We start from the raw sequence: 27,250 nt of genomic DNA on the forward strand, positions 1-27,250 counted from the left end.
AAAAAAAAAAAACTCACAGCATATACAGCTACAAATAGTGCTCTCCAGGGTAAGAAATCAAGTCCACACTTAAGTATCCTAGCAAAATTTTCACCACACAGACACACACACACACACAAATGCACACACCTAACGGACGGATTCTTAAAAACAGCTAAGCATTCCATAAGCCAAATGCTCAAAAATTAACAAGATGATTAACATTCCTGTATGTGTGATATTGTATAAATGAGCAGACCCCTCTCTGCCCTCACTTCTCATCTCAACCTCCTTTTCCCAACGCTGTGCTCACCCTTCTACCTCCCCCTACTCTGCAACCAAATCACAACCACCCAAAAGCAAGGTGTCTGCTGTAGCCCAAAACACTTGACCCATAATATCGGGTTTGCCATTCCAGGAAATCCCAGAGTGTGTTTTAAGCCTCTGCCCAAGGCTTATAAAGAAAGGCGAGAGAAAAACTAATCAATACCAGCACCCAGCTGTGACCTGGCATGTAAAGAAATCAAGAAAATAAATCCCATCCATAATCTGTATAATTTAACACTTGGAAGAAAGCAACATCTGGGATCGACTCCAAGCGGGACAGTGTTGCTGGATGGATCCATGCTTCTTGCACGGAGTGTTAAACCCAGTGAGTGACAAGGGGGACGCTCCAGTTCCTCACCATTTCGGCAAAGGCAGTATCTTTTCCTAGCAAGGGTTAATCTACACAAAAAGGGGGTGGAAGGAGGGGGTCAGAAGGAAAATAATAACCACCAACACCTACACTTTGCCAGTACAGTGTCTTGCAAAGGTTCCCCCCCACACACTTGAAAGAGAGGGAAGGCTGGAACCCCTTCCCAAAGGTGGGTCTAGGACAAACTATTGTCTCGCCAAACGGTCACAATCAGAATGAAAGCTAATGAAAATATCGGAATGACTTTGTTTAATCATACAGTCCTTTCAGGGGACTCCAAAGTCCTACTATCCCCATGGGAAGTTAAAAAAAAAAAAAAAATCCCCTATGACTACGATTCCCTGGAAAGGCTTTCCAGATTTTTTAAATTACAGAAAAATTAATTTAGAACGTAAGCAGATACCTACACATTGTCTAAATCACTAGCTCTGTACCCAATTAACAAAAAAAAAAAAGTACACCAATCAGCAGGACGGGGCATTAGAGGAATAAAGATTGTTAGTAAAATCCAAAATGCTTTCACCCTCTTAAACCTTCTGAGAGGTTATAATTGCATTTGGCTGCTGCAGGCTTGTCGAAGAGCCTGGCTTCTTAACAGCCACAACCCTAAAAGGAGTATCTGTCAAGGAGAGACCCAGCTGAAATCAAACAACAAAAACGGGAACTGTAGTCAGCCTGAAATGGTAGGAGGGAAAAGAAGGGAGACTCTTGTATTCATCAGTCAACATTAATGTCCTTTGTTGTTCACCTTTGCACAGAACAGCGAGCGCTACCCTGCTCCTTTTCCTCCGAACGCCAGTGTCAGAGTAATCCTTTCCTAAAAGCTGTCTCCTCGCCTCGAAGACCCAGGTTTTCCGATTTCCCCCTCCCCATGATCACTCCACAGCTGTCCTCCACCCACCCCCAACGCGCTTACCCCGGGCCGAGAGGGTGGCCAGAAGTAAAAACATTGCTGAAATACCCGTTCCCCTCCAAAGACCAAAGAGGCGCAGATGTTGAAATTTACCAACCCCCAGCCCCTCAACACTCACACCCCAGGAACCCGGGATAGGAAGGAGGAAGGAAGCTGGGGTCGGGCTCGGTCTGTCAGCACGGCTCTTTTGAGGACGGTGCCACATTCCGCACTCGGGGAATGCCGAAGGGAGCCGGAGAAAAGGTTTTGCGCCTCCCTTCTGTTTTGAGGGTCTTCTCTCTGCGCAGTAGTTGTTGTCTCCCTCTCCACCCTGGGGAATCGTTCAGCCCATTGCCCTCTTTGGGGAAAAAGAGGAAGGAGGCTGAGGAACGCCGTTCGCCCTCCTCTTCCAACTTGACTCGCACACGCCCCGTCGCCACTCCAACTCCGCAGGCAGAGCCCGCAGCGGGAGGGCTGGCCGAGCGCTCCCCCAGCCGTCCAGGCGCTCGGGGAGCCGGTGCGGGAAACGCCGAAGGGGCGGCGAGGGGCGACGAGGGGCGAGACCCCGGCGCACACCCCGAGCAGACTCGGCAAAGCCCCAAACCCGCAGCGCGATGCCAGGACTAGGCATTTCCAGCCCCGCGGTGCGAGAGGGGCGCAGGAGCAAGGACGCGAAATGCGCACCCGCTCGGGCTAGAGAGGAATAAAAGTTCGCCCCGCGGAGACTCACCCACGCCGTATTTCTCGTGCTCCGTAGGTATCCACATGGCTAAAGGGGGGTCCGGGGTCTTCGGGCTTTGTAATCCCCGCACCTTCTCCGGCTCACAACAATGCACAGCTCCTGAATAGCGGCTGCAACGCTGGAGCCCAGCGGCTCCGCGCGAGCTGTGGACGCTGGGCAAGGTCTGCGCTGGAAGCTCCCGAGCCCGGGGTTGACACCGCGCGGCTGAGGCTGCGCCGCCCGCCGCTCTCCCGGCGGCGGCTGCTCACAGTCCTCCGACGCGCTCCCGGGGACCCGGCGGCGCAGTCATTGTTCTGATTCACTGAACTAAGCTACACGCCAGGATACTCTCCGGCGCACCCCCGCCCGCCAGCGCCTCTTCCAGCCCTCCCTGTCCCAGGGTCCCTGCAGCACGCTGGGAATTGTAGTTCTGGGCCTCGCCATCCCGGAAGGGGGCGTGGCATTAGCGGCTAGGGGCGGGGATTAGGCTCCGCTCTCCACGTCCTATTGGCCCAGAACGTGATGGGGAGGCGTGGACGTGGAGGAAACCCTGCATTGATGGGGAGTTTGCCTCCAGTCGCGTTTCCATTGGCTCCGGACCCGCCTGCCTGCCCTCCCTTTTCTCCTCCGCCGCGTAATGGCTGCTCGCGAGACCCAGGGGGCTGCTGCCGGAGGGGAGGAGGACTGTGAGGGCAACCACAGCGAAGCCGGGGGTGTCAGTTATGAGGGTGAGTACGGTGCCACTGAAGTGTAAATGGTTTGTCTCCCTTTCTCTCCGACGAGGAATGCAGCTGACCGCCAAGGCAAGCCCCAGGAGCCTGCCACCTCTAAAGCCACCTGGGCGCGAGGGGGCTACGGGCGGGCCCAGACCGGCGGGGTGGGGTAGGAGGCGGCTACTTGGTGGGGGCTCTCTGGGGAGGAAAGAGAAAATGGGATAGAATGGCCTTCCCCGCAGCCAAGGAAGCTCCCTGAGCGTTTGTCTTCCGTTTGGAGCTCCCAGCTTTGCGCTCGCTGCGGGGTAGGTGTGTGTCAAGTCACGTTCGCTCATGTGTGATTATAACTCCCCGGGATTAGCAGCTCTCTCCTCTCCAGTACCCTGCCTCCGCCTCGGTTGGCCTCGGGAGATATGTTTTATTTGTGTTCGGGAGGATTTCCAGTTGAAGACTGGTCACTTCCCTCCACTCTACGATTTGCTCAATTGCTGGCTGGAGCGGCCTCTGAAGGGAAAATGTGCCTCTCACAGCCTCTCTGATCGCCCCAGGCGATCTCCAGGATTGTATGTAGACCCTGGCTGAGTTCTTGAAGAGGAAAGGAAGTGATGTTTTGCATTATTGGCTTCAGAGAAAATTTGAAGGTGGTTATGAAAATCATCGGAACTACTTTGGCTCTTCTTTTCTTTTAAGTTGCCCTGTGATCCACTGTAGAGATCAAAAAAACCAAACTTTGGAGGCTGCCAGGGGATTGTCTTGAGGATTCCTCGCCCTATTCTTTTACCTTTAGTGCATCTATCCCCGTCCGCCTCCCTTCTTTTTTGTCTTGATGTGTAATTCAGCACCACAAGGTGTCTTTTTCTATTGGACATGGTTTGTGGCTCAAAGGTTTTCTGTCCTTGTTTGATATTTTTGGGTTACTTTGTTTTTGTTTTCACGATTAAATTGACATTTAGTCTCGAGTTTTTATTAAGCAGCACAGAGATAAAGTGCAATTTCTTCCCAGTGCCCATCTGAAATTAATTATCTTAATACCTCTACCAAAGAAATCTTTGATAGGCTCCTGACTTTAAATAGTTATACCCACACCCCAAGCAGTTCATTTGGGGGCTCTTACCTGATGGTAAGATACTAGTAAGGTTTCCAGATTCTCAAAGTTCCAGAGGGCTGGCTACCTGTGTAACATTTAAAGATGAAATCTTTGAAGAATTTATCTCACAGATTAACTCATAAAAAAGAAAATTGAGAATTCCTTTCAAAAACATTGTAGAACTTTTAAATATCTTTAGTTATTATAAAAATTTTTCATAATAAATATTTGAAGCCAGTGCATTTAAGTTAAATGAAAGTTCCTCCACCACACAGTTCATTCCCAAAATAGCAACTCTTAAAAGTTCGTTGTGTGTTCTTTCTCACATATTCCTCCGTGACACACATCTGTATTGTTTTGATTTTGAAAAATAAAAAGGGATCATTCTGTGTAAGCTCAAAGATCTACAACCTCCTTTCTCCCAATGATCTATTATAGACACCCTTCCATGTCGGTATATTTGTTGCTTCATTCTTTTTAAGGACTGTGCCAGTTGTATTCCATAATATGAATGTGCCATACTTTAACCATTCCTCTGTTAATGAACATGTAGTGGGCTTAGTGAACAACTTTATATACATGTCCTTCCCCCTCTTGGTGCATATTTCTTGAGGAATTGATAGGTCAAAGGTAACACAGGTTTAAAATTTTGGTAGATGTCAGATTTTCCCTTTGAAAGGTGTCAATATACACGCCTATCAGTAATATATGAGTCTTCTTTTCCCATGCGCTTACCTGTGTGAGGAAATCATTAATCAAGGGCCAATGTTTAAATGACTTATTGGATTGAATTAAGTGCTATAAAGCATAATTTTATGTTCCAATTTGTTTTCAACAAAAGTATTGAGCAACAGTGAATTTGAAGCATCTGTAACAAAAAAATTACTCACCTTGGCTCATAGCTGACAAGTATTCTTATTAATCTGTAGCAGTCAATGGAAGAACTAATGGTTGATTTTTATATCATTCTTATAAGGTAAGGTTGTCATTAAAAATCCCCTTAATAATTTATGTATCATTTTATAACTTTATCCAAATTCTTTTCAAAGCCTGCAAAGTGTGATACAAATTTTGGGTGGAAATAGTGATACTAAAGGTATATTCTATTTTTTTGTTAAACAGTTACTTAGGTTCTCAAGAATGTCTTTCCCTGTAAAATCATTAATTTCTTGAAAACTGTTTTTTAAGAAGTTTCACTCTTGGTCTAATTAAAATATCAGTCTGTGTGCTTAATGTCCTGGGACTAAACATTTCTACTCCAATGTCACTGAGTGGTGTGCAGGCAGGTACAGTACCTTACCTGAGATCTGTGCTGCCAGACTTCCTGAGGCTCCATCCCTCTCCAGAAAAGTCCCTGATCTTGCACAACACTGCTTTACATACATTTGAACTGTAACTGGGATATCATATTATCTTCTAAAATTAAGAACAGATAGTAAATACAAGATAGTATGTTAACAGTAAATTAAGAACAGATAGTAAATCACACGTGGGGATGTATTACTGGTATTTTTTCTTTTGCTGTTTTTAGTCAGAGGCAGTAAGATAACAAATATAGTTTATTAACTGACAGTATTTACAGGAAATTTTTGTCATGGAGGTGGTTTTTTTCTGACAGTATTAACTTATGTATTCATATTGTAATATTCGGACAGAGTTAACTTTTTTCTCTGCAAATCCATGCTCACTAGATGATAATCCTAAGAATGCTACTTTGGATTTATAATGTACTTCCTGTGGAGACCTTATTAACTAATTTGTGATGTCTCTAGAAGGAGTGGGGTAGCAGGTGGTGTCAACTCCTCATTCTTATATTTGCTCTTTCAGTAAATAACATCAAGCCTTAGCTAGAAACCTAGGAAGCATCCTTGATTCCTATCTTGCCCTCATATCCTGAATCTGATGAGTTACTAAGCCTTATTTTTCTGTGCCTAAAATCATCTTTCGAATTTGTGCTTCATCTCTTTAGCCTCTATTCTATTTCTAACCCTCACCATTACTGCTGAATTAATTACTTGTGTCCCCTATCCTCCAAACTGTGTTCTTGGGGACCGAAACTTTGACATGTTTGGTTTTGTCTGCCTGACCCTGTCTTGGCACTTTGTCAGTATTTAATCATTGTTTAACCAGAAATGAATTCCAGCCTGCATGATTGCAAAACCTTCCTGGTGATCTCACTGACTCTTGATTTTTCCCTCCTTTAGTCCATATTCCAAAACACAAATGGGTTCGTGCGTCCTCACTTCAAATCTTCAGTGTGACCCTCATGCTTATATAATGAGATCTAAATTCTCTATATGGCATTTAAGATTCAAATCTACTTTTCCAGCCTCATCTTCAGTCATCCTGCCTTTCGTTCCCACATCTCCACTATCACACTTACCATATCATACTGTACTTATTTATTGGCAGCTTTGTCTACCCCAATAGACTGTAAACTTCTTGAGGGCAAGAGTTGTCTTATTTTACTTTTATTACATCCAGTGCTTATCCGAGCTGCATGAAGTAAACACTCTAACAGTTAATGGTTAGAATCTATTTGAAATTTATTCAAAGTACTTAGAATGGCTGCTATTTTACACAGAGGAATTGAAATCAAATGAAAAACTGAGTATATGTTTCATTTTTTTAATTTTATTTTATTATGTTATGTTAGTCACCATACATTGCATCATTAGTTTTTGATGTGCTGTTCCATGATTCATTGTTTGTGTATAACACCCAGTGCTCCATGCAGAACGTGCCCTCTTTAATACCCGTCACCGGACTAACCCATCCCCCACCCCTCTCCCCTCTAAAACCCTCAGTTTGTTTCTCAGAGTCCATCGTCTCTCATGGTTCATCTCCCCCTCCGTTTGCCCCCCTTCATTTTTCCCTTCCTACTATCTTTTTTTTTTTAAAAACATATAATGTATTATTTGTTTCGGAGGTACAGGTCTGTGATTCATCAGTCTTACACAATTCACAATGCTCACCATAGCACACACCCTCCCCAATGTCCATCACCCAGCCCCCCCATCCCTCCCACCCCCTCCCCTCCAGCAACCCTCAGTTTGTTTCCTAAGATTAAGAGTCTCTTATGGTTTGTCTCCCTCTGGTTTCATCTTGTTTCATTTTTCCCTCCCTTCCCCTGTGATCCTCTGTCTTGTTTCTCAAATTCCTCATATCAGTGAGATCATATGATACTTCTCTTTCTCTGATTGACTTATTTCACTTAGCATAATACCCTCTAGTTCCATCCACATCGTTGCAAATGGCAAGATTTCAGGTTTTTTGATGGCTGCATAATACTCCATTGTGTGTGTATATATAGATACATATATATATGTATATATATCACACCTTGTTTATCCATTCATCTGTTGATGGATATCTTTGCTCTTTCCATAGTTTGGGTATTGTGGACATTGCTGCTATAAACAGTGGGGTTCATGTACCCCTTTAGATCACTACATTCGCATCTTTGGGGTAAATACACAGTAGTGCAATTGCTGGGTCATAGGATAGTTCTATTTTCCACTTTTTGAGGAACCTCCATACTGTTTTCCAGAGTGGTTGCACCAGCTTGCATTCCCACCAACAGTGTAGGAGGGTTCCCCTTTCTCCGCATCCCCGCCAACATCTGTCATTTCCTGACTTGTTAATTTTAGCCATTCTGACTGGTGTGAGGTGGTATCTCATTGAGGTTTTGATTTGTATTTCCCTGATGCCAAATGATGTTGAGCACTTTTTCAGGTGTCTGTTGGCCATTTGGATGTCTTCTTTGCAGAATTGTCTCTTCATGTCTTCTGCCCATTTCTTGATTGGGTTATTTGTTCTTGGGGTGTTGAGTTTGGTAAGTTCTTTATAGATTTTGGATACTAGCCCTTTATCTGATATGTCATTTGCAAATATCTTCTCCCATTCTGTCAGTTGTCTTTTGGTTTTGTGGACTGTTTCCTTTGCTGTGCAAAAGCTTTTTATCTTAATGAAGTCTCAATAGTTCATTTTTGCCCTTGCTTCCCTTGCCTTTGGTGATGTGTCTAGGAAGAAGTTGCTGTGGCTGAGGTCGAAGAGGTTGCTGCCTGTGTTCTTCTCCAGGATTTTGATGGATTCCTGTCTCACATTTAGGTCTTTTGTCCATTTTGAGTCTGTTTTTGTGTGTGGTGTAAGGAAATGGTCCAGTTTCATTCTTCTGCATGTGGCTGTCCAGTTTTCCCAACACCATTTGTTGAAGAGACTGTCTTTTTTCCTTTGGACATTCTTTCCTGCTTTGTCAAATTAGTTGACCATAGAGTTGAGGGTCCATTTCTGGGCTCTCTGTTCTGTTCCATTGATCTATATGTCTGTTTTTGTGCCAGTACTACACTGTCTTGATGATTACAGCTTTGTAATAGAGCTTGAAGTCCGGAATTGTGATGCCACCAGCTTTGCTTTTCTTTTTCAACGTTCCTTTGGCTATTCGGGGTCTTTTCTGGTTCCATACAAATTTTGGGATTATTCCATTTCTTTTAAAAAGTTCATGGTATTTTGATAGGGATGGCATTAAATGTGTAGATTGCTCTAGGTAGCATAGACATTGTCACAATATTTGTTCTTCTGATCCATGACCATGGAATGTTTTTCCATTTCTTTCTGTCTTCCTCAATTTCTTTCATGAGTATTCTATAGTGTTCTGAGTACAGATTCTTTGCCTCTTTGGTTAGATTTATTCCTAGGTGTCTTACGGTTTTGGATGCAATTGTAAATGGGATTGACTCCTTAATTCTCTTTCTTCTGTCTTGTTGTTGGCGTATAGAAATGCCACTGATTTCTTTGCATTGATTTTATATCCTGCCACTTTACTGAATTCCTGTATGAGTTCTAGCAGTTTTGGGGTGGAGTCTTTTGGGTTTTCCACATAAAGTATCATATCATCTGCAATGAGTGAGAGTTTGACTTCTTTGCCGATTCGGATGCCTTTGATTTCTTTTTGTTTGATTGCTGAGGCTAGGACTTCTAGTACTATGTTGAATAGCAGTGGTGATAGTGGACATCCCTGCAGTGTTCCTGACCTTAGGGGAAAAGCTCTCAGTTTTTCCCTGTTAAGAATGATATTCGCTGTGGGTTTTTCATAGATGGCTTTTATGTTATTGAGGTATGTTCCCTCTATCCCTACACTCTGAAGAGTTTTAATCAAGAAAGGATGCTGTACTTTGTCAATGCTTTTTCTGCATCTATTGAGAAGACCATATGGTTCTTGTTCTTTCTTTTATTAATGTATTGTATCACATTGATTGATTTGTGGATGTTGAACCAACCTTGCAGCCTGGGAATAAATCCCACTTGGTCGTGGTGAATAATTCTTCACCACTCTTGGATCCCATTGGCTAGTATTTTGGTGAGAATTTTTGCATCCATGTTCATCAGGGATATTGGTCTGTAATTCTCCTTTTTAATGGGGTCTTTGTCTGGTTTTGGGATCAAGGTAATGGTGGCCTCATAAAACGAGTTTGGAAGTTTTCCTTCCATTTCTATTTTTTGGAACAGTTTCAGAAGAATAGGTATTAATTCTTCTTTAAATGTTTGGTAGAATTCCCCTGGGAAGCCATCTGGCCCTGGGCTTTTGTTGGGAGATTTTTGATGACTTCAATTTCCTTAGTGGTTATAGGTCTGTTCAAGTTTTCTGTTTCTTCCTGATTCAGTTTTGGTAGTTGATACATCTCTAGGAATGCGTCCATTTCTTCCAGATTGTCTAATTTGCTGGCATATAGTTGCTCATAATATAATCTTATAATTGTTTGTATTTCTTTGGTGTTGGTTGTGATCTCTCCTCTTTCATTCATGATTTTATTTATTTGGGTCCTTTCTCTTTTCTTTCTGGTAAGTCTGGCCAGGGGTTTATCAATCTTATTAATTCTTTCAAAGAAGCAGCTCCTAGTTTCATTGATCTCTTCTGCTGTTCTTTTGGTTTCTATTTGATTGATTTCTGCTCTGATCTCTATTATTTCTCTTCTCCTGCTGGGTTTAGGCTTTATTTGCTGTTCTTTCAACAGCTCCTTTAGGTGTAGGGTTAGGTTGTGTATTTGAGACCTTTCTTGTTTCTTGAGAAAGGCTTGTATTGCTATATACTTTCCTCCTAGGACTGCCTTTGCTGCATCCCAAAGATTTTGAACAGTTGTGTTTTCATTTTCATTTGTCTCCATGAATTTTTTTAATTCTTTAATTTCTTGGTTGACCCATTTATTCTTTAGTAGGATGCTCTTTAGCCTCCATGTATTTGAGTTCTTTCCAGCTTCCTCTTGTGATTGAGTTCTAGTTTCAAAGCATTGTGGGGTCCAAAAATATGCAGGGAATGATCCCCATCTTTTGATACCGGTTGAGACCTGATTTGTGACCTAGGATGTGATCTGTTCTGGAGAACGTTCCATAAGCACTAGAGAAGAATGTGTATTCTGTTGCTTTCTGATGGAATGTTCTGAATATATCTGTGAGGTCCGTTTGGTCCAGTGTGTCATTTAAAGCCTTTATTTCCTTGTTGATCTTTTGAGTATATGTTTTATGCTTGTGGAAGTTAATGCACACCAACTAGGAAATGCAGAATATATCATCATGAAGATGATATTCTGTAACAGGTAGTCATAGTTAGCATTCTCACATAGTTTTCAGTCTTTTTTTTTTTTTAAGTATTAGTGTTGTTTAGATGATTAAATTTTTAAAAAAATAGTTCATGCCTATCCTTTATAACCTTGAACCCATAACTGAGTGAGCTGCCTCATAGAAATTGAAATCAGTGCTCCATCATCTGGGAGTTATCTGGTTTTCCACAGGTTGTCCTATTTCCAGCTTAAGTCCAGTCTCATACATTTGTAGTGACAGTGGAAAGAGAGCTAGACCCCATCTTGGAAAAACTATATTTGAATTTCAGTTCTGATGTTTAGTAGTTGTGTATAGCTTTATTACATATGCTGCTGCATTTATGAAAATGTGAATATAATACCTACTTTGCAGAGTTGTGATTATTTCATTCAGTTATATATCTGTGACAGCCTGGCATTATCTCCTTTTACCATCTTGGAATTTAATAAATATTAGTTGTTTTCAGTGTAAAGGTATGCCTAAATGAACTATAAAACTGCCTACCCTCTGATTCTGTATTTACTTAGGAAGCAATCTACATTGTGTCATAACCAAGGAGAAGCTTAGGAATGTGTTGGTGATACCTGCTTAGGCTGCCCTTGCATTCCTGGGGGTCGTCAGTGTCTGTTGGTGCTCTGTACTAGTATTGCAACTATGTGCTCTGAAAGCCTTTTATATTATCTTCATACCCCTTCTCACCCCTACCCAGTGCTGCCCCCTCATCCCCAGCTCCCCACACACATACCCACATTCAGAGTCAGCATGTTCGGATAATCTTGCACACTGGGATGGCCTTGCAAGGTACAAGGCTAGAGGATGTCATGGAAGAAAAAGAATTATAGAAACCTCATCTTGTGGGTTTGGTGTAAGATTCTGAGGAGGCCTCCTTCAAAACATCCTTTGTTTTCCTATGAAAAATATGTGGAAATTAACTTGTAGGATATTAAGAGGAAATTTTATAAAAGAGGATATTATAATAATGGTGGTGCTGATTCAAGTAGCTAACATTTGTTGAGCAGCAGCTGTGTGCCAAGGACTGTTTCAAATGCTGTCATAGGTCTTATATCATTTCATCCTCACAGCATCCCTGAAGTAGATACTCATATTACCCCCTTTTCATTTATAAGTGAGGAAACTGGTGCAAGAGTGGCTTGTACAAGGTTACACGGTAACCAAAACAGACCTTTTATCCTATTTACTATTATAATGACAGTGGATAAGGTCTGAAACAGACTTTCCTTGAACATAAATATGTTCCAAAGCTAATGTTACTCTAGAAAGGCAGTGTGGTATAGGAGAGTATGTGGGCACATTTTGAGGTCAGGCCAATGTAAGATCAAATCCTGGTTACTTAACACCCATAGGCAAGTTAATCAGCCTCAGAATCTCAGTTTCTTATCTGTAAAATGGGTAATAATCACATCTCTCTTGCTGAAATGTTGAAATAATGACCCAGATGATAAATGTAGTAGACTGGTCTTCAATAAATGGTGACCTACTTCAGACACAGGTATAGGCTCATCTTTAGCATGTGTGCCAGAGGTGATACAGGTAATGATTTTGAGTACTACAACCTTAATGTGTCTTTTCTGTTTCATGACGAGGCTCCTGTTGCGGGATTACTTGGAGTATCACAGAATTTACGTACACTTCTCATTGCGTTGACAAAGACCTTCCATTCATGCAAAAAAACAGTGCCATCCTCCACAACACATACACTTCCCATCTTGAAAAATTGAAGATAATGTTGACCAGATTCATGTAATAAAAATTATACTTTCTTCTAAACATAAATCCATGAGTAAATAGAAACAAAGCAGTATACTGCCATCTCCAGTGATTGAATCTTTACATGTTTCTGTTAGCTGTTTTTGGAGAACTTTGATACAGAATTAGAGTTCAGTTTTGCTACGATTTATTTAACAAACTCACCACACTCTGAATGGATTGGCCTTTCACTGACAGCATCTTAAACAATTGTCATCTCTTGCTGAAACAAGTGTGTTCTAACTGACCTTATTGATCCAAACGTGCGCAGAGCAGCTTTTTCCAAAAGTGGTAATGGATTTGACTGATCAGTCTTCTGCCTCTGTTTTCATCTCAGCTAATACTCTTTGTGACCAGTGTCATTTCTTTGCAAGAGAGCCAACTGGGGTTGGGTGCTATCTTTAGCTGTAGGGACCAAGTAAAGTTTCTAGAAATAAACAGGACTTAAACCTTTGCTTCATTTGGGGAGGGGGTGTCAACAATTGACAAGTCGTAGAATATTTTAAGTGATTTAAGTCAATGTGGGATACATTGAGTAAAAATGTGTGGAAAGAAAAAATGTATTCAAAGTCTGAAATACCAGACTCTGATCATGAATTTGCTGCTTTATAGCGGTGTGAGTTTGGGAAAAATTATTTAACCTCTGAGTCTCCATTTTATCATGAAAATGCTGCAGTTAACTACCTATCTTTTTGGGAGTTTGAGTGAAGCAGTGAATGAATATAGGGATGAATGATGCTGCTGATGAAAGTATCACAAGAGGCTGCGACAGGTCTTCGGAATAGGAAAAAAATGGATTCAAAAGTAACTGTCAGTTACAACCTGGGTGAGCTCAAGCAAGTAGTTTGACCTCGTTATTATTATGACTACAACTACTAGAAAAGTCTGGATATGACTTAACTGATTGCAGACTAATCAACATAAGAGTTTGAGTCAAGACATACCCTTGATTTTGTAATATGTAAACCCTTTAGGGGCAAAGACTGTCACATATACCTTAAGATTATTTCATCTTCTACAGTGCCATGCAGTGATGGCATTTGGTGTTGGTTGAGTGGTGACTGTGGATTGGCTCCATGCTGGGTCCTATATATGAGGCACAAATGAAGAAGAACCCCCGGCTTTATCAATGGGAACATTTCACTGTGATTGGCGGGACTCTGCAGGCATATTTTATCAGAGCTAATTGGAGAGTCCTTTCTGTTTCCATATCACAGTGTGGGAAGAAGTAGATACATTTGAATCTGCAATTTGTATGCATTGACTAAGGAGCTGAAAGCTTTTAAATGTGTTTATTTTTAAAAGAAAGGAAATGCATGTTCTGGCTCCTGGTTTCTCTAACACTGTCCTCATTTTGTGCTTTCTCTTAACTGAAAGATGCATCCTCCCCCAAGTAATTACAGAGGCCCTGCCTTATAAGAAAAAATAAAATAAAATTTTAGTGTTTTCATCAAAAAGTTACACAGATTTGTTTTGTTTTTTTAAAGACTTTTTATTAGTTTGAGACACAGAGATACAGAGAGAGAGAGAGTATGAGCAGGGAGAGAGGCAGAGGGAGAGGGAGAAGCAGGCTCCCCACCGAGCCAGGAGCCTGATGTGGGGCTCGATCCCAGGACCCCGGAATCACAACCTGAACCGAAGGCAGACGCCCAACCATCTGAGCCACCCAGGCGCCCCCACAGATTTGTTTTTTAAGAGAAGGACCTCAGAATTGTAATTGTGGTTATTTAACACAGTTTTCTGTTATGTAACAAGCTGCTATTCACCAGTAATAGCCAATTAGAAAAGAAAATATCTTGTACTACTAATTGTAATTATCATTATAAAGCAATTAATAGCAGGAAGTGTGGTTGAGCAGTAACAACAGCAATCAAGCTGTCTTTGTTAAAGCACCATACACCTAATTTCCACAACTGGAGGGGGGGAGGGGTGGGAAAAGAGGTGAAAAAGTGTCTGGAAGCTTATTGGAATTTTTTGCAAGCCAGTTCATGAATGATATTTGAAAGCTTTTTAAATATGCACCCGCATGAGTAAAAGTAATGCTAATAACCTACTAGGACTTTGAGGGTTTTTTTCCAGCAGCAATGATCATAGATAGTACTGTTTCATAGAAAGCTCGCTGGAAAAGGAGGCAGAGACCTGAGTATTAATTTGACTTCTGCTTCTAACTGACTCTCTGATTTTAGAGAAGTTATTTGCCCTCATGGTTAAGATTTCCTAGTTTGTAAATGAGATAGTTCATTTATATTCACATCCTTTCAACTTCATCTTTCAAATATCAGTAAAATAAAGAGAAGGCAGGTTTACAGCTAGGGAGTCAGTTATACATGTACTAGAGTCTGTGTAGAAAGAAAACAAGTATATCTGTGTATTCCCTTAAGAATTCATTGCACATGTGAGTGTAATTGATCAGGTGTATCAAGGTAGAAAATTTGTGGAGAACCACTGCAATAGGTAACTTCTAAGGTCTCTTATTCCAGGAGCGTATGGCTAGATGAGTAGGACACATATCGGGCATGGATATTTGCCAAAGCAAGAGATAATGAAGACCCACACTAGAATTTAATAATATGCCTTTGTTAATGAAGTCAGGTGATTGCTCAGTCCTGTAAAGAAATTCCTGAGATTAGAAAAATAATGCTGGTCACAGCAGGTGGCATATGAAGATTCTCCCTTTGATAGGCTGAGCATCCGCTTGGGCCCTGTCATGAGGAAGGCCCAGAGACAGCAGGCAGAGAATGCCACAAAGATGATAAAATAGATGTCAATTAAGTATAAACAGGTCTAGAACCGTGCTCAATTCCAAATACAAGGAAAGACAGGGATTTTTAGCCAAGGAGCAGGTTAGGGGCAGGGGGGTGGAAAATTACTAAGAGGAAATATGGCTAAACAGACTTGACAAGATTCTTGCTAAAGGCAGGCCAGGGTGAGATATCACATAATGAGGTATCACCTGGAGGATGGTAGAGGATGAGGAACCACATCAGATATGGAGGATGGGAGATTCTCTCTGAACTGACTTAACAGGATTCTTGCAAAAACTGGGCTGGTGAGGCCCAATCAAGAAAAGGATTCAGAGGAGCCTTTAGGAAACCAAAGTTTGGTCAAGGAGAGACTCTTTGTCAGGAGGAACACAATCACAAATAAACTGGACTTTAGGGACAGGTCTCAAGCCATTAAAAAACCTGAGAGAAACAAGTTAAGAGGAACATAGATTCTGGGTGAGGCATCAAATCAGACAGCTTACGGAATCAGCGCAACGGGTTGAGGACTCAGTTACTGGAAAAGGTATACAAGTTGAGGCTTGGTTCCAAGCTATTAGTCGCATGCCCAGTGATTAGCATCCTGGACCCAGATGGAGATGAGGCCAAGACTGGGTTGATGTGGAACCACTGGACTGATGTAGAGCCACTGGGTTGAGGTGGTCCCCTGCTGGAGCAGAGCCAAATTGCTGGTGGGTTTAGGGACCCCTACCATGCTGATTGGCAGTATTGGCAGAGGCCTATCTCCAGGCAACTCATTACAGTTGCCCATATGGCCACTGAAATCCTAACCCTGAGCTCATTAATCCTGAATAATCAGCCAGTTGTAATATAATTCTCAAGTATAAGGTAATAACACCCTTTCTTTCTCATGACCCTTAGACTACATGGAATTTGATGCTTCAGAGAAAGATTCCTGTTCTTGATCTTTTTCCTTGTGAAACATCTGAACAGATTATGATGTTAATACTTCCCCCCCGTTAATGTGATATTTTTATGTATCAGAAGTTATAGTTGTTTCTATATAGAGCACAATCCTGTTTTCCTTTTATTACATGAAACTCTGAGTACATCCCACCATATGAATTTATACATTCTTAGAGCCTAAATGAATTAAACTTTTAGGTAATGGACCGAAAAAAAAATTCATTTTTTGCTGTCATGCTTTTGAGAGATATTCATAGAAAATTGTGTTCTCATTGTTTTCATTTGTCTATGTGACCAAAGTAGGTAGGGCTAATGTAAATTTAGTATGCTGTTTATGTTTTTAGGGATGATATTTCAGGACTCCATAGAATCATAAGATAAGAGTATTATATATATAACGCCTTTTTACACAAAGAATTTCATGATCAAATAATTTGCAGTTACTGACTTAAACTTATAGCTTCCTTACTTCAGGACTTTAGTATGCTAATTTTTGTGACCAGGAGATAAATATTATACTGTAGTTTCCCAAATAGTAGACCACTATCTTTCTCAGCTAGCACACATTAACATTTCATGGGATACTAGTGTTCCATGGAATTTGATTTGGGAAATACTAGTCAGGGTCATTTTCCTCTTAAGCAGATCATATTTTTTAGGAGCTTAGACATCCCAAAGAGTTCATCTGTAAACATGTTCAAGAAGAGATTGTTCATCCTGTGTCTATACTAATAACCATTGTCATTCATTTTTATGGCTTTCCTATTTTACTTCAAGTCCTTAGTGGGGGGAAAATAAGCATAGAGTAGTAGGCACAGGGTAGAAACAAAAAGCATAACCATTTGTTCTGCCTCAGGGAGATGTAACATCCTCTAAAGAACATCACCCCCCCCCCATTATATCCAGAACGCCAGAGTTCTTTTGAAAATGTCCATGGTAGTAAGGAAATAAATACTTAAATAAACAAAACCCAACCCTCGAGCACAATATGAGAACTCTTCAAATCAGTGTCTTTCGTTTCTTTATTTTAGTACCTCTTTCTTAGAACATTTGAATTATCTGAATATTGAACAATAAAAAAGGAAAGTGTTCCTACGTTACCGATTTTTGACCTACTGTTCTAGGGCACTCAAGCCTGTGCTTCTTATTAAGTCAGGTAACCACAGCTACTTAATGCATTATTTAAGGTTATAAAAATTTAATTCACGTTCTTCTATCAACTTTCATTTACTTGAAGAATGTAGGTTGGTTGCAATTTTTTTTTAATTGCCTGTATATGGCATCATTGTCAGAAATGTCAGAGTTTCTGAATTACTGTTTATTAATGAAATGATGAATCCAGGCAGCTCTTTGATGTAAAATCCACAACTACTGTGATGTAGAGGAATTTTTTAGCGAAAGGTTTTTTAAAACAGCTTAGAAATGATTCATTGGACCATTGTTATTCACTTCTAGTTAGCAGTATTCAGAACAAACTGGCAAATCTCCATCTCTTCAGGATTCTCACTTAAAATGGGATTTCAGAGTAAACCAATTAAGGCAAGCAGTGTATATGTGAAGGAATCGGATTGTTCTCTTTATGTTGTCACCTTCTTCTAAAATTTCATGTTTGTTGATATCCCTTGTGATAATACATTAATCAGATTCTGAATTCATCTTTTATATGGATAATTATCAGAAGTTATTGTCATATTATTAATATTAGCTGATCTTTGGACCCTGCTGTGAAAGTCACGCATACTTGTAGAAACTCAAACACATTTTCAAATACTTACGGACTTTTTTTTTTTTAAGTTATGTACTGCATAAGTTACACTTATCGGTGTAAACCTCCTCCCTTTCTCTTTCTCTCATACTTATATTTAAAATCTTAGCTTAAATGTCACTTTTTATATGAAGCCATTCTTGAACCAGAGACTGAATTAGCTACACACTTCTTTGAAGCCTTAATCATATAGTTATCTAGGAGAATCGCATTACCTGCTTGTAGAGAGAGAAATTTTAATTCAAATAGTTCAACTGATATAAACTGTATGAGTTTCCAAAGGTCACCTGGAACAAATTACCACAAACTGGTGGCCTAGAAAAACAAATTTATTCTGTCACAGTTCTGAAGGCCAGAAGGCTGGAATCAAGATGTCAGCAGGGCCACATTGCCTCTGAAGCCTCTAAAGGAGAATCTGGGAGCATCAGTCATCCTTGGCTTTGGCCGTGTAACGCCTACTTCTGCTTCTGTCTTCATATAGCCTGCTTCCCTATGTCCTTGTGTCTCCTCCTTTTCTATCTCTTGTAAAGACTTCAGTCATTGCATTTAGAGCCCACCCTAATCCGGGATGATCTCATCTCAAGATATTTACCTTAATTATATCTGCAGAGACCCTTATTCCACATAAGGACACATCTGAGGTTCCAGGTGAATCTCTCTCTTGAGTCACCATTCAATCCATTATACATATTTAAGATACTCCCTTTTTTTCAGGTTGCCTTCTTCCTGACCTAGCCAAGGAGTGTATGCACAGGCGAGTGCTTGTTTTCATGTAAGTTGGGGAGAGGAAGGGTCCCCCCCTCTCTTTTTAAAGTATTCTGCAGCACATGGTACCTGCTGTGTGACTTTATGGACATTGGAACTTATACGTTTACCTTATTCTCATGAATATTAAGCTCCTTATAGAAAGTCACCACCAAGGATTCGGATAGAGCTTATGAAATATCGGTAATCTTATGCTGGGGCTTTTCCATCACTGTTATTTTTTACTTTCCTCATTTTTTATTGTTTTAGGTACTCAGATTGTTCATAGTACCTGCTAAGTCCTTTTGCTTATTGACTGATAGCTATTGTCCTTTGTACTTACAGCCCCTGAAATTTGGTCTCTTCCTGAGGTTGAGAGCATAGTATAGTGAAAAGAACACTAAACTTATAGACAAGAATCCAGTTCATGTTTTAGTTGTGTGACTTTAAATACATTATACTCTCTGAACTTCTATTTTCTCATAATTACAATAAAAATAATAATCTTTCTTATCTGGCAGTTTAATACCGAGATGCTTAGGAGATGATTTTATAAAATGTAAAGGGTTATATAAATAAAGCAGAGGTATATATTTTTTTTAAAGATTTTATTTATTTGACAGAGACAGAGACAGCGAGAGCAGGAACACAAGCAGGGGGAGTGGGAGAGGGAGAAGCAGGCTTCCCGCCAAGCAGGGAGCCCGATGCGGGGCTCGATCCCAGGACCCCGGGATCATGACCCGAGCCGAAGGCAGCCGCTTAACGACTGAGCCACCCAGGCACCCCAAAGCAGAGGTATATTAATATCATGCTGAAATGTGCATCTTTGGATTTACTGATTAGTGCCTTTCTACCTTGACCATTCTTTCTATCCTGAGTATGACTGGGCTCTTTCCCCTTTAAACTGTCAGTCACGTATCAGTTAATCTAAATATTTATAGAGTATTTGAGCTGGGAGTGACATTGGGATAAGTCACTTTGGAAAATATTTTAAAAGGACATGACATAGTTTCTGTCTTGCTTGTAGTCTAAATAGAGAAGAGACACACATACCAGTAACTAGGTTAAGCTCCCATCAGTGGATAGAGGAATGGATAGAGAAAAAATTTGCTTGAAAGGGATGATCATAATTGGCTTCATGGAAGAAGTGAGAGAGACCAGAGGACTAGGAAAGACTCTAGCAGGCAGGAAGTTGGATAGAGTACCTGAGCCTCAGGGAGAAAAAAAAGAGCCAGGTGTCATCCAGGGACATTTCAGAAACTGCTTAAAGCTTCAGAGTAAAGAGAGAAGTAGTGGGAGATAAAATGGAATAAAAGACTACATCTGATAACCATCTTAGAAGAACCAAGAAGCTGTCTAGTGCTCAGGCCCTTATTTATGAGGTTGTGGATATTTCACGATTTGGATCTTTGTTCTCCTTCAGGCCAAATGGTCTCCAAAAGTAGTTAGTAGAATCTCCCTGATTAAAAACAAGAGAGCACACAGACAATTTGCCTTACAGATTAAAAAGGACACTTGATTTTCTTAGGCTCTGAGTTTTACCGAGCATTTATTGAGCACTAATTACATGCTAAATCCTGAAGGCACAAAAAAGTAATAAGACAAAATTCCTGCTCCGAAGGAAACACTTGTCTTGTAGAGGATAATAATGCAGAAGTGCAGTAAAAGATCACACTGAAGCAAAGAGGTAACTGTCACATGTGCTTCTTACCTACCAGAGAGGTTTGGGTAGGCTTCTCCATACATAAGCCAAGGTCTTTGCCAGCTGAGGTAGGCCTTTTTAATAGAGGAAGCTGCATGAGGAAAGGCTTGATGATGCCCTACAAGTATGTATTATCATAGCCTAAAATGATGTGGTGGAGACAAGCCTGAGAGACAAGCCTGAAAAGGGGGCAAGGGTTGTATTAAAAAGGAGTCTGTGGACCTAGCAAAAGAACTTGGATTATCTCCTACATGATGGGGAGTGTTTTAGGTGAGTGAATAACATGAATCAGATTTGCTGGCTAAAAACCACCTCGTGGCAGTCCTAATGTGAAGATGCATGTACAGAGGCAGGACAAGTAGATCAGAAGCTCTTGTTAACGGAGCACGTTCCTTAAGCAGTTCAAACTGGATGTCAAGGTCAGTAAGTCTTTCTAAAATGTGTAAACTATCATGTCACCTATGATTTCTCCATGCCTATAGGAAAAAGCCCCAATGAAAGTATATCCTCATTCAAGACTCCTCATTGCCTGTCACCACTAATTTAATCTGCTACTTTACCACAGGTAGCTGAGGGTTTTCTTTTTCTCCCTTAGAGGTAGCCCCCTCCTCAGTTGGGAGATCAGCCTTAGGAGAATAATCTAAGAAGCTAGATGGAGGCGTTAAGCCTATCCATGGAGTGCTCACTTGACTTTGTCAAGTGGAAATTTGCACTTTGAATTTTTATTTTCTAGATGAAAGTAATTTTTAAGTTATGTTTTTCTTAATTATTTCTAAGAAATCTTTTTTTTTCTAAGAAAAGTTGCTGTCTTTTCCATCATTAACAATGGCCGTATAACCCTGCACTTCTATATTTTTGTTTTGATCCATGGCAACTTTTACCAGATACTCATAATTAAGCTCCAGATTTTGTACAAATCTGATAAGAATTTTCAAACAAGACCACACATCATTTGGGAGGGGTGAATGTGTATATTTAAAATTGTGTGTGTATATGTATGTGCAATAAAAATTTTGATTTGTTGTAAACGTTTTTAAATGTTGATGTGTTAATTTGGCCTGATTAACCAGAAAGTTGAAATACTGATTTGTTGCTATATTTTTTCTCTTAATGAAAACTTAGATATATATCTACTGCAGATCCTTCATCTGGTCTAACACAACTGATATAAGTCCAGGGTCATCCTGATCCAGTATTCAGAGGTATTGAATTTTCCAGTAGGATACTTCTTTTTTAGTGATAAACTGCATTTTTTTGTGAGTAGCTCAGTTAACTTTGAAGTCTCTGATGAATGCCATCTGGTTCTAATGATGGATCACAGTTTTTCAGATTGTTTTTGGCTCCTTTCATCTCCCCATTCTCCTTTTTATTCTATTTTGATAATTTATTTTTATAACATTACTTCCTTACCTGTGAATGTTTTTACTGTTTTTTCTTTAAATTTTCTTTAACGTGAATGACATATCAATTTCTGAAAGTAAGCAAACATACCATCATGGCACTATTATATATCATGTGTTGGGATCAGGACAACCATAGAACTTTCCTCATTCAAAGAATCTTTCATTTGATCAGTACACAGCTTATTTTATATATTCCTCCCTAATACCGAGTATATTTGCTTGGAAATAGGTACGTTGGGTGGGAAAATCTTGTCTATTATGATGGTAGTTTCCACTTCATTAGGAAAGAAAATTGGTATCAGTTTAAAGTATTCTGCTGTCTCTTAGCTCCCTTGGTGAAAACAACAGCAGTATCCAGGGACTGCCACCCATCCCCCTCCAAAAAGGGTTTCCCCCCCCTTAACTACAGTGATTCAAAGCCTTTGTCCCATAAAGGTCATATATTAAAAACTGAACAGATGATTTTTTTTTTAATTTGAGAGAGAAAATGAGAGACAGAGAGCACATGAGAGGGGGGAGGGTCAGAGGGAGAAGCAGACTCCCCACTGAGCAGGGAGCCCGATGTGGGACTCGATCCCGGGACTCCAGGATCATGACCTGAGCCGAAGGCAGTTGCCCAACAAACTGAGCCACCCAGGCGCCCTGAACAGATGATTTTTAAAGTAAATAATGAGATCTGGGGAATTAAGATACCATTGGGAGTCAGTATAATCGGGATTAAAGTCTCAGGGGATAGACAGACAACATGAATTGCAAGAAAGAGGAACAAGGTATCAACTAGATAAAAACATTGTGAAATCAAATAAGGTGTGTCCATTTGGAGATTAGAACAAAGTAGTCTGTTTGAAATAGTTTGTGGATTAACACTTAATTCATGAAGGATAATGCTCAGAATTTGTAAGTATGCCTCTTCCTATTTTGAGTTGATTTTCCTACTTGCAATTAATTTGAAAGCCAGATTGCAAATAAAGTACTGAGAATTGAGGCCACTTCTCTGAGATTACTGGTAGTGCAGGCATGTGTGTGTGCACAAACAATAGCACATAGCAGTGTTTGATGACAATTTAGGCATTATAGTTAAAGTTGTTCTCTGGGATGATATTCCCCCAAGATCCCCTGAGTCCTGACTCTGAATAGCAATTGTGTATCAAATGTTATATTCAGTGTCCATGTCAAGAATCTAGTGATGCAGTTCTTATCAACCTTACCACACTGGTTTTAATCTGTAGTCACTGGGATACCTTGTAATCTTCAGAGTGATGGCTGGCCATTCTAAAAGCCTTGAGGTACTTGAATAATCCACTTCCATTATCTCTGCATATTTTGAGAAAGTTTATCATCTTTTGACCAGTCTAACCATAACTCATATTCTCTCTGCCTAAAATATCTTTTTCCTGCCCCTCTACCTTACAACCCCTACTCATTCCTTAACACTTAAGTTTAGGTATCATCTCCACCTTTTCTGTGAAATGTTCTTGCTGACTCTGCCAATACCCAAAAGGTAACCCAGCATTTCCTCTTCTTAACCTTTCATTTCCATTATCGGTTTCTTATGTCATCTCCCATTTGGGGATTTTGACTGTGATACACTTTGCTCATATATATGTTTTTATTTTTAAGTTTTTGTTTTAATTCCAGGTAATATACAGTATAATATTAGTTTCAGGTGTACACTATAGTGATTCAATATTGCCATACATCACCTGGTGCTCATGATGACAAGTCCTCTCCTTAATCCCCTTCACCTATTTCACCCATCCCCCTACCCACCTCCCCTCTGGTAACCATCAGTTTGTTTTCTGTAAGAGTCTATTAGTTTCTCTCTCTCTTTCCCTTTGTTCATTTGTTTTGTTTCTTAAATTCTAGATATGAGTGGAATCACAGGGTATTTGTCTCTGACTGACTTTGCTTACCATTATACTCTATCCATATGATTGCAAATGACAATATTTCATTATTTATGGCTGAAAAATACTGCAGTGTGTGTGTGTGTGTGTGTGTGTGTGTGTGTGTGTGTACCACATCTTGATCCATTCATCAGTCAACAGATACTTGGGCTGCTTCCATAATTTGGCTATGGTAAATAATGCTGCAATAAACATAAGGATGCATGTATCCCTCTGAACTAGTGTTTTTGGATTCTTTGGGTAAATACCCAGTAATGTGATTGCTGGCTCATGGGATAATTCTATTTTTAACTTTTTGAGGAAACTACTGTTTTCCAGAGTGGCTGCACCAGTTTGCATTCCCACCAACAGTGTATGAGGGTTCTTTTTTCTCCTTGCCAACATCTGTTATTTCTTGTGTTACTGATTTTGCCTTGCTCTTATATTTTATATTGAGATGCTTAGTAAGAGATGTCAGTGTTACTCCTGACTTGACACTTGCCATTTGGATGGAATTAGACATCTGTCTGCTGTATGTCCAGGGCTGAAACTGAGGCACCTCTGGTTACATCTCTTTCTTCCTGGCTCTTGGCTAGTTGGAGGCTAATGTCCTTGAAGAGCCAATAACTACACCAGCTTCCCTCCACAGTCCTCCTCACATCATATGCAAGTCATTTTTTCTAGAGCATTGTTCAATGCTTGATTTCATTATATCTCCTCAGCTACATTTAGGAGATGAACAAATTACAGAGCAAAAAGCATAAGTCACAACTAGTTTTAGCAAGCAGTACTATTATTGGAATTGTATCTACTTACCCTTAGGCATTATCGTCATACCACACCAAAAATCCTCTTGTGCCGTCATTTTAAATATCTCTGCTGTGAAAGAATAGCATTTTTAGTTAATAATTTGTATATGATATAAGGAAGTGGTCCAGCTCTGTCTATGGACATCCAGTTGTAAAGACCATCATTTCCCCAACTGAATTGTCTTGGCATCCTTGTGAAAAATCTGTTGCCCATAATGTGAGGGTTTATTTCTGTACTCTCAATTCTATTCCATTGATCTATATTGATTTTTTCTTATGCCAGTACCAACCTGTCTTAATTACCATAGTGTTTTTTTAGGAAGTTTTGAAATCAGTTAAGTGTGAGACCTTCAACCTTGTTCTTTTCAAGATTTTTTTTATTTACCTGCCGATTTTTCCAGCATCAGGGTACATCTAAAGAAAGACACACATCAGTAGTAACTCTTTAGTTTAGCATATAAATAATCTCTTGAAATTTTTTCTTAATGTACTATTTTTAGATAATATTCTTTGGTTATACTAGACCTAGTTTTTTGGGGCTTTAATTTTTTTCTGGTGTTTAGAGATTAAGTCACTTAGATAACTTTCTAGGTTCCTGACAGCCTTTAAAAATTTGGGCTCAGTAATCTCTTCCTTATGCAGTTGAACATGTAAGTAAAGTATAGTTGAGAAAAGGAATTTCCTGGCGAGTTAGTATTAATGAAGCACGCATGGTGTACAATTAGCAGTAAGTTTTAGAATGAAAAGCTGAAATGGTTTTGAGTACTACAATAAATACCTTAAGTTTTGTTGACCCTGGAAATTCTGCATATCCTCTTTCACTAACAGTCATCCACATTTCATGTTAGAAATTAAGCGCAATCTAGTATTTTTAAATAGAACCCAAAAGGCAATTTTAGAAACACTTAAACTGTCAGAGTCTCTGTGCAAATGAATGAGGTATTACACCTGATTGAAACGTATGGATTTTTATATTTCTGTTTCACCCATACTTCTTTTAACAAGCATTCTTCCTTCTAGGTTCTCAGTTTATGCGACCTATTGAGGTTTGAAGTGGGTTTTTTCTGTTGTAATTTAGATCATAATATACCTCTTTTCATCATAATGGACCCATTGACATTCTGAGTACCAATGACTTCAACCTCTTTAGAATTAAAACAGAAAAACTCTAGAAATGAATTTATATATACAGAGATAAAGTAGAAAAAGAATAGAAGCATAGTCCCTAAACAGGTGTTTTAGAGTTTGTTTCAATACCATATATGTATATGGTTTTCTTTATTACCTCTTTCTGCTAAAGATACCCAATAATCTCTAAGTTTATGATGTCATTTAGTTGCCCGGTTTTATTAAAGTATCTAGATTAGGGGTGCCTGGCTGCTCAGTTGGTAGAGCATGCATGAGACTCTTGATCTTGGTCAGGGTCATAAGTTCGAGCCCCATGTTGGCAGTAGAGTTTACTTTAAAAAAATAAAGTCTTTGAAAAATAAAAAAAATAAAGTATCTAGATTAGAATTTATGGTCATGTGATCAGTTGATATGTTTTCTAAAACAATCAACGTTTTCTATTTATAATCTTGATATATACATTAAACATAATGTTTATAATTTAGTATTTTAAAGCCTCCCTCATTATATGCAATTATTTATATGATCAGAAAAAAGTTTCAAAGGGCAATTACAAACAGTTTTCATAAATGAAATATAATGTGCTTTATCTGTTGTTACGTAGGAAAAGTAGCACAAATCCTGTTATTGTATTTCTACATTGAATGCCTAGTTACCAGTACAGAAGAGCTCAAATTATATTTCTTTTGAATAAATGCTTCTATTTGCAGTGTCCAAAACAATTTTTTTCCACACTCTTCTTTTTTAGCCTTCCCTTCAAAAAATTATTCCTCTTTCTGGTTTTCTGATGTGCTAGTGACAACTCTTTTCCCAGTCATTTTGGCTCCTGATTCTTCAAATCCTCATTTCTTCTTTTCATTGCCCCTTCACCCCTACCCCAAGACACTGACAGCAGTAGGCCTGTACATTGTTTTGGGATCCAATAGGTTCTGAGGGTCAGTGTAGCTGCTGAAAGGTGAGAGAATGCTAGCTAAAGCTCCAACTACCATCTCTCTTGTTAGGGTTCTCACATAGGTTGAAAGCAGGAGAAAGCAGAGAAGTAGAAGAAAGAGCAGACAGGGAAGAAAGTGAGGAAGATTCTGGGTTTGCTATTCTATCCTGACAGACTTCAGGAATCAGGCAAAGTTGTTTTTCTCCTAGAGACACTGTATATATGTATAATGTACCTTTTTGCAAAAAAGAGTTTTGGGTTTGTTTTGTTTTTTCCCCCCCTCAGTGACTAAAGAAAACACAGCTCTATTTCTGTACTGGACACAAGAACAATATTACCATGCTGTGGAAATGCGTAAAGAACAGCAGGGTCTTAGGGTGACAAAGGCACTTTGTTCTCAGTTCAGTATTTTACTTGGTGGCCTTCTCTTCAATTGCAATAAGCTAGCCTCTTGCATCTCAAATGCAGTTGTAATTCCAAGGAAGTAACCATATCAATGAATGTTTCATTGGCTGTATATTTCTTAAATAATGAGATAAGAAAAACATAAATAATGGGTCTTTGCAGTGCATGTAGTTCAGCAAAATGAACCAGTTCATGTATACATGCATCAGTATACAAAAAAGTTATGTAAACCCAAGAGGCATGAATGGAATTGAGAAATTAGCAATAAGCTCACAAAACTGGGTCAATCTCACAAATTAACTGCAAATTTAGATGGCCTGATTTGAGTGGCATTG

At 39.8% G+C, this 27,250-nt stretch overlaps 2 protein-coding genes across 15 annotated transcripts in view; one reads left to right on the forward strand and one right to left on the reverse strand.

Moving 5' to 3' along the window:
• Window positions 1–2,668, reverse strand: part of DOCK4 (dedicator of cytokinesis 4) — a 428,555-nt gene extending 425,887 nt beyond the window's left edge. For 8 of the 10 annotated variants that reach the window (XM_027573299.2, XM_027573301.2, XM_027573303.2 and 5 more), the window contains exon 1: window positions 2,299–2,497. In XM_027573299.2, coding sequence (XP_027429100.1) covers window positions 2,299–2,335 — 37 coding nt within the window. In that variant the 5' untranslated portion in view covers window positions 2,336–2,497. Of the gene's footprint in view, window positions 1–2,298 lie in introns of all 10 variants that reach the window. The other 2 variants (XM_027573302.2, XM_027573297.2) reach the window with 1 other exon arrangement.
• A 198-nt stretch (window positions 2,669–2,866) lies between these two features.
• ZNF277 (zinc finger protein 277) overlaps window positions 2,867–27,250 on the forward strand; it is a 104,890-nt gene continuing 80,506 nt past the window's right edge. For 3 of the 5 annotated variants that reach the window (XM_027574425.2, XM_027574423.2, XM_027574424.2), the window contains exon 1: window positions 2,867–3,017. In XM_027574425.2, coding sequence (XP_027430226.1) covers window positions 2,927–3,017 — 91 coding nt within the window. In that variant the 5' untranslated portion in view covers window positions 2,867–2,926. Of the gene's footprint in view, window positions 3,018–18,621; window positions 18,680–27,250 lie in introns of all 5 variants that reach the window. The other 2 variants (XM_027574427.2, XM_027574426.2) reach the window with 2 other exon arrangements.

The sequence above is a fragment of the Zalophus californianus genome, chromosome 12, assembly GCF_009762305.2.
Source record: "Zalophus californianus isolate mZalCal1 chromosome 12, mZalCal1.pri.v2, whole genome shotgun sequence".
In the NCBI taxonomy this organism is placed as follows: domain Eukaryota; kingdom Metazoa; phylum Chordata; class Mammalia; order Carnivora; family Otariidae; genus Zalophus; species Zalophus californianus.